This window comes from Lycium barbarum, chromosome 12 (assembly GCF_019175385.1).
Source record: "Lycium barbarum isolate Lr01 chromosome 12, ASM1917538v2, whole genome shotgun sequence".
Lineage (NCBI taxonomy): Eukaryota > Viridiplantae > Streptophyta > Magnoliopsida > Solanales > Solanaceae > Lycium > Lycium barbarum.
The window spans coordinates 61,908,278-61,926,456 of record NC_083348.1 but is presented as its reverse complement, the minus strand read 5'-3'; the positions used below and the strand labels follow the sequence as shown (position 1 = coordinate 61,926,456).

General features: G+C 39.4%; 1 protein-coding gene across 1 annotated transcript; it reads right to left on the bottom strand.

Annotated features, from left to right (window-relative positions):
* Nucleotides 1-12,258: 12,258 nt before the first annotated feature.
* Nucleotides 12,259-13,016, bottom strand: LOC132624312 (uncharacterized). The gene is made up of 2 exons (XM_060339113.1): nt 12,445-13,016; nt 12,259-12,352 (listed from the first exon to the last, which is right to left on the bottom strand). The coding sequence occupies exons 1-2, from the start codon at nt 13,014-13,016 to the stop codon at nt 12,259-12,261; spliced, it is 666 nt and encodes a 221-aa protein (XP_060195096.1).
* Nucleotides 13,017-18,179: the final 5,163 nt, after the last annotated feature.

Genomic DNA, 18,179 nt, shown 5'->3' with positions numbered 1-18,179 from the left:
ACTTGACGTAACAGTTACTTTGAACAAGAACACCTGCACGCAGAAAAGGCCCAACATAGAAATATCCGATAATCCAACACATATGTACATATGCGGACCGACAAGGTCGCCATAACATTACGTGTGTCATAAAGCCGGCAAGGCTTACAGGAAGGTATCACAGACCAAAACAAGGTCAACAAGATCATACACAATATTTACATACCCCACTATGTCTATGAGCCTCTAAGTGTACATATGAACATATATTACCCTAGCAGAAAAGTACCAAAGATAGCAAGTCTGGAGTAGTGGCACTTGCTGACACCGCTGAAGCTGGAAGTCCTACTGCGGATGCTCTCCAATAACTCTATCTGAACCTGCAGCACGAAATGCAGTGTCCCGTGCAATGGGATGTCAGTACGGATAAAGTACTGAGTATGTAAGGCTGGAAGCAATAACATAATCAGGATGGAAATATAAATAGATTAGAGGTAACCTGTCATCTGAGAACTTACAATATGTAATGCATGAATCTTAAAAATCATATGTAAGTAAGTACATGTATATATATCATATAAGTGTTGGTATTGAACGTGCAACCCGATACATAAATGTTAGTGCTGAGGAACGTACGACCCGATCCATATATATCACATGTTAGTGCCAAGGAACGTACGGCCCAATCCATATGTATCACATGTTAGTGCCGAATAATATACGGCTCGATCCATAAGTATATATGATATGTTAGTACCGAGAAACGTACGGCCCGATCCATAAATATAATATGTTAGTGCCGAGGAATGTACGGCCCGATCCATAAATATATTATATGTTACATATACATAATGTAAATAGTATGCATGAAAGCTCATATGAAAGCTACAACTTTATCGGAGTGACATAAGGTCGGTAACCTCCGATTTATATTATGGAATTCATGTCGAATCCAAAGAAATAACTTAACGATGATAAACATGATAATGTACCAAGAATCAATCAAATAACTAAGACATTAAGAGTTAAGCTACACGGCATAGGAATGGAGTGATTTTATTATGGAACATTCATATTTATGCTCTAGTTGGATTCGTGCCAAGGAAAGAGAGAGAAACGAACACCTTACATGCCTTATTCATCAAGCTATCTCTTAAGGGATCCTTTACTTCGGTGTCTGCCCTTCACCCGAACCTATATATGACAAGAAATACATTTTTAATCATACTTTCCCATCAACTAATTCGTACTAGTTATCGAAAACTAATTTGGGTTACGAAAATTTGGGAAGCATCTCCCCTATATTATCTACTTCCTCCAAATACAAAAACAACTCTCAAACAATACCAACAACATCAACAACAATATCATCAAGATTCTACAAGATAAATATGTGCAATTCCATCCAAAACTTTCTTCAAACCTCAATCCGCAAGCCAACAATACCAACACCACAAACTATAACTCTTATTTTCGTAAATATTCCTAAATCAATATTAATAAAGAGAGATTCATACCTTAAATTTACTAGAGTAGCAAGATCTCCAATATTTACTTTGAGTCCAAGCTAACTCCAACGCAAAACAAAACTATAATTGCGACTACACGCTGTCCGGACCTCGATAAATACTCCGTCACTCAAAATTACTCAAAATCCTCACTTTTTGTTGTATATAGGCTCTCATATGTTGGCTGAGCTTTCCAGAATATTTGGGAATTTTTTGGTGGAGAAAAATGGGGGTTTTACCCCTTATATAGTGGACTAAAGTCGGTTGACATCGACTCTAAAATCCTTCTGCGCGTTCGCGCTGCCCTGGGACGCGTTCACGCAGAGTTTCCCAGTGCTACTCTGTGCGTTCGCACCGCCTTTTGGTGCGTTCGCGAAGGGTGAAGCCCTGCACTGGAAGTCCATCTTAAAATGCTCATAATTCTCTATTCCGATGTCAGATCGACACGCGGTTTGTTGTGTTGGAAACTAGACTTCGCAGGCCAATTTGGGATTTTGTTTCCCTTAAAAACTCCTCATATACTAAGAGATATCCTTTCCTCAAGTAGGGACAAAATTGCCCCTTATACTTTTTCTAAAATCCGACAGACTTAATTCCCTTGATTTACTTGCCCTCCAATCCTTCTGTAACTTATTATATGAACTTAGACCCTCATAAACATAAAATAAGCACATCTAATCCAGTATTTCCTTGGAGGTAACTCCAATATCTATACTTACACAGCCAACACCTACGAATTTCAACATACAAAACTATGGGGTGTAACAACATACATCATTAATTGCTGCAAAAAAAATTTCAAATGGTTTATTATAGAAATTATCTTACCAAACAATAAGAGTAAAATATTATCTACATAGTTTATAAAATCATTCTAATTTTCTAAAAAAAAAACATATATTACCCCATTTAAATTCAAGTACTTTAAGCAATTAAAATAAATTATGGGAGGTCAAAAATTAGGTGTCAACACCTTTTCCCTTATTTCTCTTCCTTGTCCGTTCAGGGATGAACATGTGTTTAATTGGTATCTGATGTAACGACCCGCTAGGACATTATGGGGGGTGACTCAGTAAAATAGACCTCTGTGGGGAATTTTGAGGCCGCGGGTGAGTCCGTAGCGTGTTTTTATGTCTATGTGCATGTTTAGTTTGGGTTTGTAGGGCCTCAGATTGGTGTTAGGATCTTTGGGTGAAAACTGGTGGAAAACCCCTAGCTATTGGTCAATATAGACCGATGCAGCGGTTGTAGCACCGCTGTAGAGTGTCCGTCGTAGCGGGTAGGGATCACTGCTGCGGGGGTAGGAAAAGTTAATGAGGTCCGCCATAGAGAGACCTCCACAATGAGAAGTCGACCACTGAGACGGTCGACAGGAGCCAGAATTAACGCTTTATATTCTTTATTCTGAACTCATTCCCCTAATAACTCCAAAACAGTTCCCAAGAACACTTGTGGCTAATTTCTAAGGCTAGGGCTAAAATACTCTTGAAAGGTAAGTCTCAACCATTTACTTTGCTCATCCATCATCATATTAAGTTTCATGATTAGTTTATGGTTTGTTAATGGTGAATGAAAGGACTAAAGCTCTAGAACTTAAGAAACCCTTGAATAATGAATGGGTTAGTGATATTATTGTTATTTATTCTTCTAAGGTTAGAGATTATCATTTCCTAGGGTGGGAATTCAAGTTCTAATGGATGAGAATGATGTATTGAGACTTAGGGTTTCATAAAGATGGTAACTTTAGCATAAAAACTGCTTGTAAAGGGGTTGAATTGATTAGACACCCATGAATTAGAATAGTATGATCATTGGGAGAGAGGTAATGATGACTTCACCATAAGTGATAATTCAACCAATTAGAAGGAGTAGAAATAAGTGGGTTTCCCTTTTCAAATTGTTGCATTTTTTAAGTCGATGATTCAAATACTCATGTAGCGCTATATTTCTAGAATTTGAACGCTCCGAAGCATTACGAAAGGGAAAGGCTCACGTGGAATAGCTTGTGTTGTTCCAGTTTTGCGTTGAGGTAGGGTACAGTCTGCTTGATTTAGACTTTGATTAGTTGATTATATATGTTGTGAAATTGATAAGAGAAGCATGATTAGGGCTTCGGACATAAAGTGTGGTTGGAAATTCCTAAGTTTGATATTGGTTGATTAATTATGTGATGAACTATTATGATATCATAAAGAAGAAGTTAATGAATTTTGTTGACTTGGAGTAATCCCTTATTCATGTTATTGATGAATTGCTTCTTGAATCTTGATATGACTTGTGACATGGTGACTTATGATCATTGATATTGATTTATTGACTGTTCACATTCCTTATTGATTGTTGGAACGAAAATACATTGAGATGAAAAAGAACATATAAATATAAAAAGGCACATTTTACAGGAGGTGAGGATATGGCCTAGTTATGGGCTCGTGATCTGAAGTCAGTTCCGGAGCGAGTGGTACATGAACACCATGGGTCCCCTACAGGTCATGGCTATTTGGGCAAACAATACGATTTATAATGTGTGTACGGATATGTGATGGAGTTGAGATGATTCGTGATCTACTATTGCTTTGGTAATTACATGGGTTGAGTTACTTTTATCGATTGTTGTTTGTGTGGGCTTATCTTATTTCTATGTTGGATGATTCTTGTTGATAATTTCATAGGGTTATGTGTGGTTATGCCTATTTGTCTATTCTATTGATTTTATGATTTTATGCATGATACTAATCTTAGTCGGCCTATGATATCTACCGGTACATAGTGTTTGTACTGATACTACCTTGCTGTATTCTTTGAGTGCAGATTGTAATCCAACGACATCTTCCAGACCTCATATTTAGCGTGAGGCCAGTTTTTGACAGATTTGAGGGTGAGCTCCTATCCATGCCAGGCCTCCTGAAAATCTTCTTTTATTAATGTCTATTTTCATTGCAGACATTACTTATGTTATTCAAGACAGTTGTTATTTCCTTAGACAATTTATGTTTTAGAGTCCTTGTACAATGACTTTCAGATTTTGGGGTTGTAATAGTTAGACTACCGCAATTATTATTTATTTATGGCATGACTAGACATTTTGGGTGGTTGTTATATTTGTTATATTCTTGACTTGTCTAAAAGTGGTTAATTAATTGGTAATCGATTGGATAATTGGTTAAAAGGATGGTTCATCCACTAGGGGATTTGTGTGGGTGCCACTCACGGCTAATTGGGTCGTGACACGTAGACTGGTCACCAGCGCTAAAGACGACTTCGAATGTGGTTGGTGTGACCGGTTTGTTATGATCCGCACCTATTTCCTTCACCGTGCTTCCCCAGACCCCTTCCCGAAAGCCTGTAATAGCACACGTATGTTTTAGAACCTCACCAACATTGTACTACTCTATTTCTTTTCCCTTTATTCATTTACGAATGCTCCTGATAACGTTACTAGAATTTGCAGCCGCTCCCATGGAGCCGAGCTATGTGTATGGGATGTTTGATTGGGAAATGGGTCTGCTCCGAGCATCTCTGAACGTCGTTAGGACCTAGAAGAGTTTGACCTCGGATTGGTGGAAAGGGAAAAGCCATAGTAAAGTGTTTAATCCTGTTCCCCCATACTCTTTTCTCCTAATTCTCTATATTCACAGTTACCATTCTATCCGTTCAGGCATTCCTACGAGAAGATCGACCGCTCGGAGAATTACGTCGAGCGAAACCGCTTTTTCCATTATCATGAATGCTCCCTCCCAAGCCTCGAGCAGCCAAAATCATAGAGCCCTCAACCCTCTTAAACCTGCCGAGGCTCCTTCTAAAGGAATCGGATCCCAAGTGAGAACCTGCCTCTAACTTATTAAGGCATGGAGGGACTAGAGGCATTTCCTACGAGCCGTGGAGGCGAGAACCTGCAACGCCCACAGAGATTCTCGAGGGACCAGAGGCATTTCCTACGCCCCCGATAGTACAACCTCATTCCTCTGACCCCATCGAAAATTTGGCTCCCCAACAAACTTAGGATCCCGATCTGAAAGAATTATAAACTTAGGATCCTGATTCGAAAGAATTATTGTCACAACTTGTCAATCAGCTGCTCTAGAGCCATGAAACTATAGCTGATGCGATTGAGATGGCCGAGAATGCAACTGCTCCCCCGGCGGAGGGTTCGCTAAACTTGGAAAATTACCGACTTTACACAAAAGTGGAAATGCTCCGGGCGAGGAACCGATAATGTGAGTCTTTAAAGTACTCTCTGAGGCTGAGCTACGATGAATTCAAGAATAATTTGAAGGAGATGGAGGAATCTCTACGGTCTCTGACCTTCAACCATCAGAAACTTCAGGCCCTTATCCGCTGTCTAGAGGCCGAACTGGAGACCATCCAGGGGAAAATAGCTTGTTCGGAAGCTTCTGGGGCTCGGCTTTCGAATTGATGTGAGAAAATACAATGTCGTCGTATTGCAAGTGAACACAAGGAAAGCCTGGTTCGCGATCTCACCGTTCTGAAGTCACGCAGGGACGCTTTCCAGGATGCCCTGGACAACAAGCTGGTTCTCTCCACAGCCCTTCTAGACGATGACGTTGACTTTTTTGCTGCAGAATTTATGATGGTGGAGCTCCACACCTCCGAGGAAAGCAACTAAAAAAGTGAGGGCCCTGCGGACCCTCCCGTTGTCGGGGATGCTCCTTTATCTCCTTGGTTTTAGCCCCTGTCTTCTGGCTTGCATGCCCATATCTTTTTCTTGAATAACTATTTTAAGTATGTGAGCATTTTGTTATTGCTGTTTTTTCCCTTCAGCCTGGGCGGACCATGGAACCGAATATGTCGGTTCCTTTCATTGGCTTGTGAACTTTTGCCTCCAAGCCTTTATTGGCTCCAGAATATCTATAATGTGAATTGTTTCGATGTTCTTACTACCTTGTTTTTTTTTTGAACTGTCTTAATATGCTTTGCTTTCTAGACAGAGATACGACGTATCCTTCCTAAGAGGGAAAGGAAAAATGAATAATAATTTAAGGCTTCATATGATCGACTTATTTGAGTCGAACGACAAATCTCATAACTTTAATGGATATTCCATAACCCTAATGAGTTATGACCCAAATATATGAGTTGTTCGGTTACATTGTCGCACTTGAACTCTCTTAACGGAACTTCGATGATTTCTCGTTCATAGAACTCGGTTTAAACTTACACTGTACCAGTTCACTTTCGTCTGAATGATGAAGCAATCTAACTTAACCTTTTCTTTTAGCAAGGTTTATATTATTTGAATAAGAGTGGGACCTTATTTTTACGGTGCTTTAGAAGAGGGTCTCTCCTGTTCATTATGGCACAAGTTTTCGGTATGTCGTGAATAACATCCATTTGATTATCTTTACTTTCAATGGCAAGAATTTATCAAAGAAAAGAGGAAAATTTTATTGATCCCTTTAACTTAGAAATGCGATGCAAACTTAAGCATAATCTGACTGCTATCTAGTGTGGTAAGTCTGATTACATGTGTAAAGATTTCCACCAACCGGGCAGTCCCCGGTGTTAGTGTGCTTATGCCCTGAAGCCTGCGTTTCTCTCTTTCTTTCCTGTTCATGAACAATTCTACCCAATCCTGAAGGTAGAGACGTATACCCCCCTCCCCAGTGTTTGGGTGTAAGGAATAAAGACCTAAATACTTGGATAACCACACCAGAGCGAGACGTCATAATGCGCCATACGATGCTGTCTCATTAAAAACCTTGACAGGAAAACCGAATTGGGACAAAATCTGAACGAAGGAAAAAAAGATTGCAGCCCATATTGCGTTGACAACCTACTGCATTTTTCCCGTTTATGCATAATATCTTTTCAAATGACTCACATTCCAGTTGCACTCAAGCTTCTTTCCATCTGTATCTTCCAACTGATAAAATCTTTTCCCAGCAATCCCAGTAACTTTATATGTTATGTCCCAATTTGAGCCTAACTTGCCCGCATTTACATACCTGGTGTTGTGGATTACCTTCTGAAGTACCAAGTCCCTGACTTTAAAGTGTCAGAGATTGGTTCGGCGATTGTTTTTTCATTCTATCCACTACTTTTGTGCCACCATCCAGACGTATCAAGATCCTGATATTTTTCTAGTAAATCCAACCAAACCAACATTGCATTTGAATTGGCCTTCTCATCTGCCTGGAGGTATCGCAAGTTCGGAGCCCCTACTTCGACCAGATTAAAACCTCTACCCCATATATAAGGAAAAATAGTGCTTATATGGTGCTTGATTTAGCTGTGGTTCTGTATACCCAAAGGACCTCTGGTAGTTTAACAGCCACGATCCTTTAGCATCCCCCAATTTCTTCTTCATTTTTTGGAATCTAATCTTGTTAGTTGACTCTGCATGACCGTTTTGGATTATACTCTGTATTTCTTAAGATGATTGAAGGTGAAACACTCTTGGAATTGATGTGTTCCTAAGTTTTGAGGTAAGATTCTATCTTAATTCCATGTTTATGAGTTTGTATGATGGTTATGCTTGGTTTGGAGGGAAAGGAGTTGGAGAGAATGTTCAAATATGCATTTGAATTTATGTTGAGATGTAATTTAACTTGAGTCATGATTGTAAATGTGTTTTTAAGCTAAAACCTTGTTCTAAAGATATTAGTTGGTGTTGAGGTTGTATTGAGAATGTTATACTTGGTATAATTGGAAGAAGAAAGTGTATAAGTGTTGTATACAAAGCGTATATTGGGTTGTTTTGATGCAAATCTTAGGGTGAGTAGTGATATGGAATTAAAGAAACTTATATGAGGTTGTTGTTGTGTTGTTGGCTGCTAGGTGTACTATAGTGACTAAGGAGATTGGAATACTAGTTGACAGTTTCATTGTGGGATTTTGGTTGATGACTTGAGGTATGTTAAGGCTAACTTTCCTTCTTTTGGCATGATCTGTACGAACGAAACGTAAGCATAATGTTATTCCATAATGATTCCATACTTAGCGGCTAGGGATGTTCCATGTTGATTCATGTTCTAGAATTTTATTTTCAGTAAGTCTTTCTTCTTCAGATTCAGTATGATTCATAAAGTCACTTGTTGATGAAAATGCTATCTCATAAGAATGTTCGGAGGTGTAACGACCTTACGTCACTCTGACAGATTTAGGATGTAACCTAATATATATATCTATATATATACTGACCTATGACCCCACAGATATTATATACGCGTATATTATGTATTATCTATATGAGGTATGAGAAAGATGATGGTGTTATATACGCACTAACACCTGATCAGTTGGTCACGTGATGATGATGCCCACAGAGGCTTGACATGTGTTATATACGCATATATATGTATGACCAGATGTTATTATGCATATATGTATACATGCACAATAATTTTGCATATCATTGGCCCTTAGAGGCAGTCCAGACATACAGGTTGCATTCATTTTATTAGATGCACTTTTATGTTACTTTCATACCTTACATACTCAGTATTTTGTCTATACTGACGTCCTTTTTCTGGGGGCGCTGCGTTTCATACCCACAGGTTCAGGTAGACAGGCTGACGATTCGCCTCCGTAGGTTGCTGCTCAGCTGATATTGGAGCACTCCTCTTGTTCTGGAGTTGCTATTATGTTTTAGTATGTTATAGTTTTGTGTACATATGGGTACGGCGGGGCCCTGTCCCGACCTTATTATGTCATATACTCCAGTAGAGGCTTGTAAACAGTACAGTATAGTCAGACGTTGTGTGGACCCCTCGGCCTACATTTTTGCTGTATAGTTATCCATGATGGCCTTGTCGGCTTGTATAGTTTTGTCCAACATAGTTTTATAGTATGTTTTTTCGGGCTCATCCCTTTTCAGCATAATTCATATATGATCTAAGAGATTTCTATCTGATGACCCTCGTAGTCCACCCTTGTTTATGATAATGATATGAAAACATGATTAGCGGTGCTCGACAAGTAGGGCCTGGGTTCCCATCATGGCTCTCCGGTTGGGTCATGACATGTTTGCACTGGGATAATAGGGAGATGAGGTGATCCGCTTGATATTCAAATCCTCGAGAAACTTGGTGACCTTGGACCCAATGAATTGAGGGCCACTGTCGCAAACTATTTCCTTCGGGATACCAAAACGGCAGATAATAAGATGTCAAATGAAGTCTATCACCTCCTTCTCACGAATCTTCTTATAGGCTTCTGCTTCAACCCACTTAGAAAAATAATCAGTCATAGCCAGAACAAATCTTACCTGTCCCGGTCCAGAAGGCAGAGGTCCGACTATGTCCATCCCTCACTTCATAAAAGGCCACGGAGACATAATTGGATGCAACTCTTCCCCCCAGCTAGTGCAACATTTGTGTATGGCATTGGCACTTGTCACATTTTTGGACGAATGCCTTTGTATCTTTCTCAATTTAGGTCCAATAGTACCCGACCCTTATCAGTTTTCTCATCAGCTAGTCTGCACCTGAGTGATTACTGCAGATTCCCTCGTGGACTTCCCTTATTATGTAATTTGCTTCTTTGGGACCCATGCAGCGTGCCAATGGACCATAGTAGAACCTCCGATGTAATATTCTATCTACGATGCAATATCAGGTAGCTTTGGCTCTTAGGGATCTGACGCTTTCGGGTCCTCTGGCGACTTTCCGTGTTTGAGGTAGTCTATGAACTCATTCCTTCAATCCCAGATCCAGCTCATTGAATTCACCTCATCATAGCTTGCAGGGTCTAATGCTGAATAAAGCAGCTAAACCACTACCTCTGTATTCGAGCCTTCGGATTCTGTGGACGAGCCCAAGTTGACAAAGGCATTTGCTTCCATATTTTGTTCCCTGGGTTCGTGCACCACCGTCTACTCTTGAAACATGAAGAGTTGCTTTAGAACCTTTTTAAGGTACCGTAACATGCGTTCCTCTTTAGCTTCAAAAATTTCGTGGATTTGGTTTACCATCAGTAAGGAATCGTACTTTGCATTGATTACCTCTGAGCATAATTCCCGGGCTAATTCAAAACGTGCAATCAAAGACTCGTAATCGGCCTTATTGTTAGTCAAAGGCACGTTGTGTATTGCTTGCCTCAAAATTTCTCCGGTTGGAGTATGCAAAACTATCCCAGACCAGTGCCCTTAACATTAGATGCTCCAGTATGGAGAAGCCAAACCCCGAGTGTAGTTTTCAAGACCAAGGAGGCTTCCTTTTCCGCTTGAGGGGCCACCCCCGAACTGAAGTTAGCAACAAAGTACGCTAAGATCCGTGACTTGATCGTAGTCTGGGGTTTGTATTCTATGTCAAATTTACTTAATTCCATCGCCTATTTAGCCAGTCATCCCAAAAGTTCGGGCTTATAAAGTACGTTCCGCTAGTGGAACGTAGTCACTACGGCTATATGGTAGCACTAGAAGTAAGGTCGGAGTTTTTATGATGCCATCACTAAAGCAAAAGCCAGTCTTCCAGAATTGGGTACCGAGTTTCGGCCCCTGACATGATTCTGCTTACATAGTAAACTTGAAATTGCGTACCTTTCTCTTCATAAACTAAAATTGCACTGACTGCTACCTCCGAGACTGCTAGGTATACCAAGAGCTACTCTCCGTCCTTCGATTTTGACATGAGTGGAGGACTGAATAAGTATGCTTTCGGATCATAAAGTGCCTGTTGGTATTTCAGTGTCCATTCAGAGTCATTCTTATTCTTGAGTAGCGAGATGAACTTATGGCACTTTTCTGATGACCGTATGAATCTGTTAAGGGATGCTATCCGATCGGTCAACCGTTGCATCACCTTGACGTTATCCAGTGAATCGGGAATGTCCTCGATTGCTTTGATTTTGTTCGGGTTCACCTCGGTTCCTCTTTGAGAGACTAGAAAATCCAAGAACTTTCCAGAGCCTACTCCAAAAGCACACTTCTCTTGATTGAGCTTCATATTGAATTTTCTCAGAATTTCGAATGTTTCCTGCAAGTGACTCAAGTGTTCTCCTGCATGGAGACTCTAAACAAGCATGTCATCTATGTAAACTTCCATTGTTTTTCCAGTTTGCTATTCAAACATCTTATTCATAAGCCTCTGATAAGTGGCTCCGGCATTTTTTAGCCCAAAAGGCATCACATTGTAATAATAAGTTCCAAAATTAGTGATAAAAGACGTTTTCTCCTGGTCCTCCATGTGCATCCTGATCTGGTCATACTCGGAGTATGCATCAAGAAAACTCATTATCTCGTGCCCGACCGTAGAATCAATTATTTGATCTATGCTTGGAATCGGGAAAGAGTCCTTCAGGTATGCCTTATTAAGATATTTAAAATTAATGCACATTTTAAACTTATTTCTCTTTTTAGGCACTACGACTACGTTTGCTAGCCAGTTCGGGCTAGATACCTCTTATTTGACAAACCTGTTGTGAACCTCTGCTATAGGCCATTTTTTCTGTCGTACGGGAGGGAAACTAAGGTCTAGGCCCAACTTGTGGGTCGCCACCTTCGGAGGAATACCTGTCATATCTTTATAGGACCAAGCAAAGCAATCAGTGTTAACTTTAAGATATTGAAGAATAATTTCACCGAGCTCCGGGGTTAACCCCGTGCTCAGGTATACCTTTCTTTCTGGCAACTCAGGATGCAAAGTGATATGCTTAAGTTCCTCAACCATTGATTTAGTAGCATCGGAATCGTCCGGCACCTGGAAATACCTTGGAACTGGTGTTTGTCCTCATTTTTCGGATCCATTTTCCCCACCTCTTCCGAAAGAGTATGTTGGATTGCTTTTGGGATGGGCTCCAGCTCCTGTGATTGCTATTTGTCATTCGTTGCTGCACCACCGACCTTTGGCTCCTCGATGGTAAGCATCTTCTTTGTGCCAGTTGCTCTCCCCTGATCTACTTGATTCCTTCAGGAGTAAGGAGTTTTACCAGTAAGTGCAAAGTCGAAAGAACTGCTCAAATATCGTGGAGCCATATACTCCCGAATATTGCATTATACTGCATCTCACCATCTATCACATACAAGTTGATCTCCATTATGATCCCTTCAGCTTCTACAGGTAAATCGATCTCGCCGTTTGTAGTTTCACTTGACATGTTAAAACCAGCGAGTGTCCTTGCAGCAGATATGGTTTTCCCCAACATTCCCATTTCCTCAGCCACTTTCCACCGGATGATATTTGTTGAGCTCCCTGGATCAATCAACAAGCGCTTTACTTGGAAGTATTCAATGGATAGAGTGATAACCAGGGTGTCGTTATGGGACAAGGTGATGCCAATTGTATATTCATCAGAAAAAGTGATGGCGTCTTCGTCCGGTAATTCTCGGAACCTTTTCTCCCGCATCACCGAGATCTTCATTTTCTTGGCCACCGTGAAAGTTGTTCCGGTGATAATGGATCCTCCAAAGATCATATTGATGATATGTGGAGGGGCATCCAAAATGTTCTTTGAATTTGTCGGCTCAATTCTCTCGTAATGGTTTCTAGCTCTTTCACTCAAGTACTCCCGCAGATGTCGCCTATTAAGCATACTTGCTACCTCTTCGCAGAGATGTCTACAATCCGCCATCTTATGCCTATGAGTGTCGTGGAAATCACACCACACGGTCTAATCCCTAGTGTTAAGATCAAATCGGAGGGTCCCCAACAGAGCCACCATCTGCACTTTATCAATACTAAAATTATAGTCGGAAAGTTTCAGGTATTTCGATCCCTTAGAAGAGGAACCCAGGGAGTTAGCCTTGTCCCAGTTCTGCAAGCCTCGATTGTTCTTTCCGTGATCTCCTTTTTTGCTCTCATTTGGCTTTTCCAAAGACCGATATCATTGGCCACCATTGGGCATTTCGGGAGCGGGGTAAGGCTGAAATAGATTTTTTGATGAGTTTCGATCCGGTTCGACTTCCTTGTCCGTCTTTCGGGAGAGCTCTCCTGCTAGAGTCCTTAGCAGTTCATCTTCCATCCATATCTTAATTCATACATGTTGCACACATCTTCCCAAGTTGTGGCCTAGAATTCCAATACATTTTCCATGAGTTTGTGAGAATGCTCTGAACTTAAAGGATTTAGACCCTTGGTGAAAGCATCGACAGCCCATTCGTCTGGGACTGCAGACAGTAGCATCCGCTCCTTTTGAAACCGGTGACGAAGTCCCGAAGTAACTCCGATTCTCCTTGTGAAATGCGAAACATGTTTGCTTTTCTAGTTTTCACCTTCCGGGCTCCCGCATGGGCCTTGATGAACATGTTGGCCAGCATAGAAAATGAACCAATTGAGTGTTTGGGAAGTAGGGAATACCAGGTCAAAGCTCCCTTGGTGAGTGTTCCACCGAACTTCTTGATTAAAATCGGCTAATCTCTTTTTCCTTTAGACCATTACCCTTGACCGCCATAGTATAGGCTATTATGTGCTCTTGTGGGCCTGTCGTCTTGTAATACTTCAGTATGCTCGCCATTTTGAACCTTTTAGGGATCAGCTCTGGCGCAACTTCGGGTTTGTACGCCAACTGAATGTACTTTTTTTCATCCGAACCTTCTATGACCGGGGGAGCCCACGAATCTGAACCAGACGCCGCTGGAATTCCTTAGCATTCTTCTCGGCTTCTTTGGCAATCTCGTCCACCTTGCCGGTAATCTCCTTAATGAAGCGTAAGACCTACGCCTCGAAAGGATCTCTTGGGGCCGACTCGCCTCCCGATGCATCTCTGTTCCTTGCTTCTGTCAGGTAGCCACCGACAACGTTATTGCCATTAGTCGGGGCCAAAGGTGTCTCTCCAAGAGTTGCAGTCCTAATGGCGGGGTTGGATGAAAGTGAGGCGATGATTGGCCTCATTTCTTCCATTTCTGTCCTCATTGCGTGATTTTGCGCCCTCATGATCTACATCGCCTCTTTGGAAGTTTTATCGATAGGAATTTGGTTCCCGGTAGATTGCTGATTCTACCTTCTTCTGAGCTACGTCGTCCACGTTTTGGATCGATGGATCGATTGCTAGAAGATCACGAAGCGGCGAACCATATGGACCAATCAGATCGTTGTTAGCATTGTTTCTAATCGTTGGGTTGTTGTTAACTCATGACATACCTGAAGTTGGTGCTAAAAACAAAACGGAATTCAAAGAAAAATTAGTTTAATAGACAAGGTCGCTATGACACTACTATTGTCCTGGTCCCATGGTGGGCGCCAAACTGTTTACCCTTAAATTGGTACAGTTAGATTTGTATACATGGTCTAGGACACGTGGATCAAAGTGACCAAAATAACAACGTAATTTGCAGTTAATGATCAATATAAACAAAATATAATTGAAGTAAAAAATTGAGATAGCCTGAGCCGTGGAGGAGCTTTGAGCTAGAATCTTCGGGCAAGACTGTTAATTGCGTACTGCTAAGCTAAACTAAAATAGATAGCTAGAGAGCAAAGCAAGTATCAAGTATGTATTGTATGAATCTCTTGACAGTGAAATGATAGGCCCAATGTATACTTGGGCTCAAGGGTGCACATTCCACGAATTATGGCCTCATTAACATATTACAAATTAATGTCGTAATAATGATGGACAATAAAGATAACAATAATGCCTATTAATATCCCGAGGGAGGTGCGAAGTCTTTTTGTAACAGTTGACCATTGGTCTCTTCAATCGTCTGCTTGGTCAGGTTCTCGATCCCCCAGGAACACAAATCACTACGAACCTCCATAGTCATTTGGTCACAGCCAGCAACACTTGAGTTCTGACTTGGAGATGACTCATTCCCGTTGACACGTTCCGCCATGGCATTCGTCCAGTTGTGTTTTACGAATTTTCCCCAATACATTATGCTACCCCTATTTATTAGAGATTGCTTGAGAATTGAGCACTATTAAGAAGAAGTGGTTCTTTAATATAAGGGTATAGTTGGAAACAATTGCTCTACTATTTTTTGTATTGAATTCGTAAAGCGACAACTATTTTGGGACAATCTTTTTTATTTTATTAAAGCGACACTTATATTGCGGCGGAAGGAGTACTATGGGCAATTTGAAGTATATATAACAGGGAAAGGATCAAAAGGAGTGTGCCGTGAGGGCCGTTTATTATAAATGTAAATGTAAATATATACCCTTTAAATCATTTTACCAGCATATTAATAACTTGAGTTTAAGATCCAGACATAAGTTAAAGATTGATACATATTTTGTTTATGGTTCGATGCGAAGATTGTGAATGCGATTGCATAAGATAGCTTACATCCGCATTGGCCATGACCCATCCTCAGAGTGGAATTACAGTATTAGGTATGTGTTCGGTAGCTTTTGGTTAAACCTTGTATTGTATTAAAAATTTCATTAAAAATATATAATGTTTCATAACTAAAACGAGCTATGAATCCGGTGGCAATTCAGAACCCATAAATTTTAAATCGTGGGCTCCACCTCTGCCCATCCTTTGCTGCCATGAAATTTTTGAAACCAACAGATAATATACTTATACTCTAATAATTACCAGAAGTCATTACATCATTGCAACATAATGCAGACCCTCTTTTAGCTCAAAAGAAAGACTTTCAAATAATAATTTCGTGTCTCGTCTAACTTCTTCGTTGATGGTTGTTAACGTGTTTAATTATCCTATGAAATGATTCTATCACAAATCACAATATGGTACTTGGAGCCTTTCGTACCATTATGAGATTGAGATTGCATGGGTTTTAAAGTTCATTTGCTGCCGTACAAACATGAGAAAAGGAAATGATGAAGTTGGACATGAAGCAATCATTCCACAGATTTATATAGATGAACTATACTATGCCTTGAAGGCCTCGTTCTGTGAATAAATCATTGCATTAAGAAGCTGATTTCGTTATCAGTATACAGCACGTTTAGACATCCTCTCTGCAGACTGCAGTTGATTTTACTTGTCATCTTTTTTTTCTGCGTCTCTTAAGAAAACAATAACTAAATGATAATTTGATGAAATTATCCTTATTTTTTTTTTATGACAATTTAATACTACTCCCTTTTTTACCACATTAATCTCTCTCCAGGGGCGGATCCACCCCTTAAGGTGGGGGTGGCATGACACCCACTCGATTAATAAATTTTTTATATACTTATGTTGTAATTTACTTAAATTAGGTTAAATATTTGATCATGTCACCCCCAGTCGTAAATTAGACAAAATTAAAGTGTCACGGCTGATAGACACAAGTTTAAATCTATCTTGAACATTTTCGACTCCCCTTTTTCTTTGCGCTTTTTACTTCTTTTGTACCAGTAATTCCCTTTTCGGCCCTCCCAATTTTCTATTTATCTTTTTATTATTTATTATTTATATTGTCTTTCCTCTTTTCTATTATTTTATCTGTGATCTCTAGCGAGAATACACAAATAGAAACTTCAAAGTCCCTTAAATTAAGCATTTCTCTTAATCTCAAATCTGTGAATATTTAAATCGAAAAACTTGGGTCTCAATTGGAATTTTGGATTGAGATCAAAATTCATTTTTTTTTGTTTTTATAACTTCTTTTGTTTATTACTCCCTCCGTCCATGTTTACTTGTCTATATTTGATTTGGGACACTCTTAATAAGCAATAAATAAAATGAGAAATGAATTGGAGTACTTAATGGTAAATTATGTCTTGGCAAACTATATAACCTACAAGTAAAAGTGGACATATATTTTTAGTATAATGGACAAATAAAAATGGACGGAGGGAGTGTATTATAAAAATTTATGCTATTCTATAATTGTTAAATTCAATTTAAATCACTTTACTACTTAAATTGTGATGGAAATTTCGTAAGCACCACTTAGAAAAAACATTATGATTTATTTTTTAGAACTTGTAGTTTATCTAATTCTACATTTACTTATGGGAAGTATTTACCTATTGAATAGCTTTTCTATTATTTTTCTTATTTTGATTGGTGTAATTCCCTTATTGAAGATGTTATTTTACTTGTGCAAATTCATTTTCTTATATACATAAGAGATGCAAGTCCCTTGGTGAAAATGTTGATTTTACTTATGTTGTTAATGGGTATTAATGAGTGTGATTCCTTGTTTAAGATGTTAATGAGTGTGATTCCTTGTTTAAGATGCTAATTATGTTAGTTTCTTGATTTTTGAGATGTAATTTTCATACTTGCAAATAAAAAAAAATCCTATTAAGTTGACCTGAATAAACTAAAAAGAGATGGATCCGACCCAAATACATGTTCCTAACAAGATGTACATTGAAGAAAGCTGTGGCACCGGTCACCTTCAAATCCTAGATCCGCCTCTGTCTCTCTCCATATTTATTGAGTAAGTGTAAAGGTGGAAACAGGTAGTTAATTAAATCTTGGTTTTCTAAAATAACAACTATTTTAGACCATCTATTTTTAATAAGAACGACAAATAAAATAGACCGAAGGGAGTATTAAAGAGAAAAGCTAAATTGCAAAAAAAAAAAAAAAAAGGGAGAAAAGCTAAATGAATTACTATTAGCATGTTAGACAGTCCCAAGGTAGAGAGAAATAAGCATGGGCTCTTTCCTTTCACGTTTGAAACATTCATTATGAACTCAACTCACGAACTCCAACATACTATGAACGGAGGGTTGTTCCTTTCATGTTTCTCTTGCTTACATTTTTTCCATATACTTAATTAACAGTGAATATACAAGACCTTATTTGAGCAAAAATACTATATAGACCGATAAGTATTTTAAGCCGTTAACCAACCGTTAATTCAATAATTTAATATTAATAACT

What these genes read in the sequence shown, in the direction of transcription:
- LOC132624312 (XM_060339113.1), bottom strand. Translation starts at nt 13,016, where the DNA reads ATGGCGGATTGTAGACATCTCTGCGAAGAGGTAGCAAGTATGCTTAAT. An exon ending in GTGATAGATGGTGAGATGCA is followed by an intron (nt 12,353 to 12,444) that starts GTATAATGCAAT and finishes TTACTCCTGAAG; the next exon opens with GAATCAAGTAGATCAGGGGA.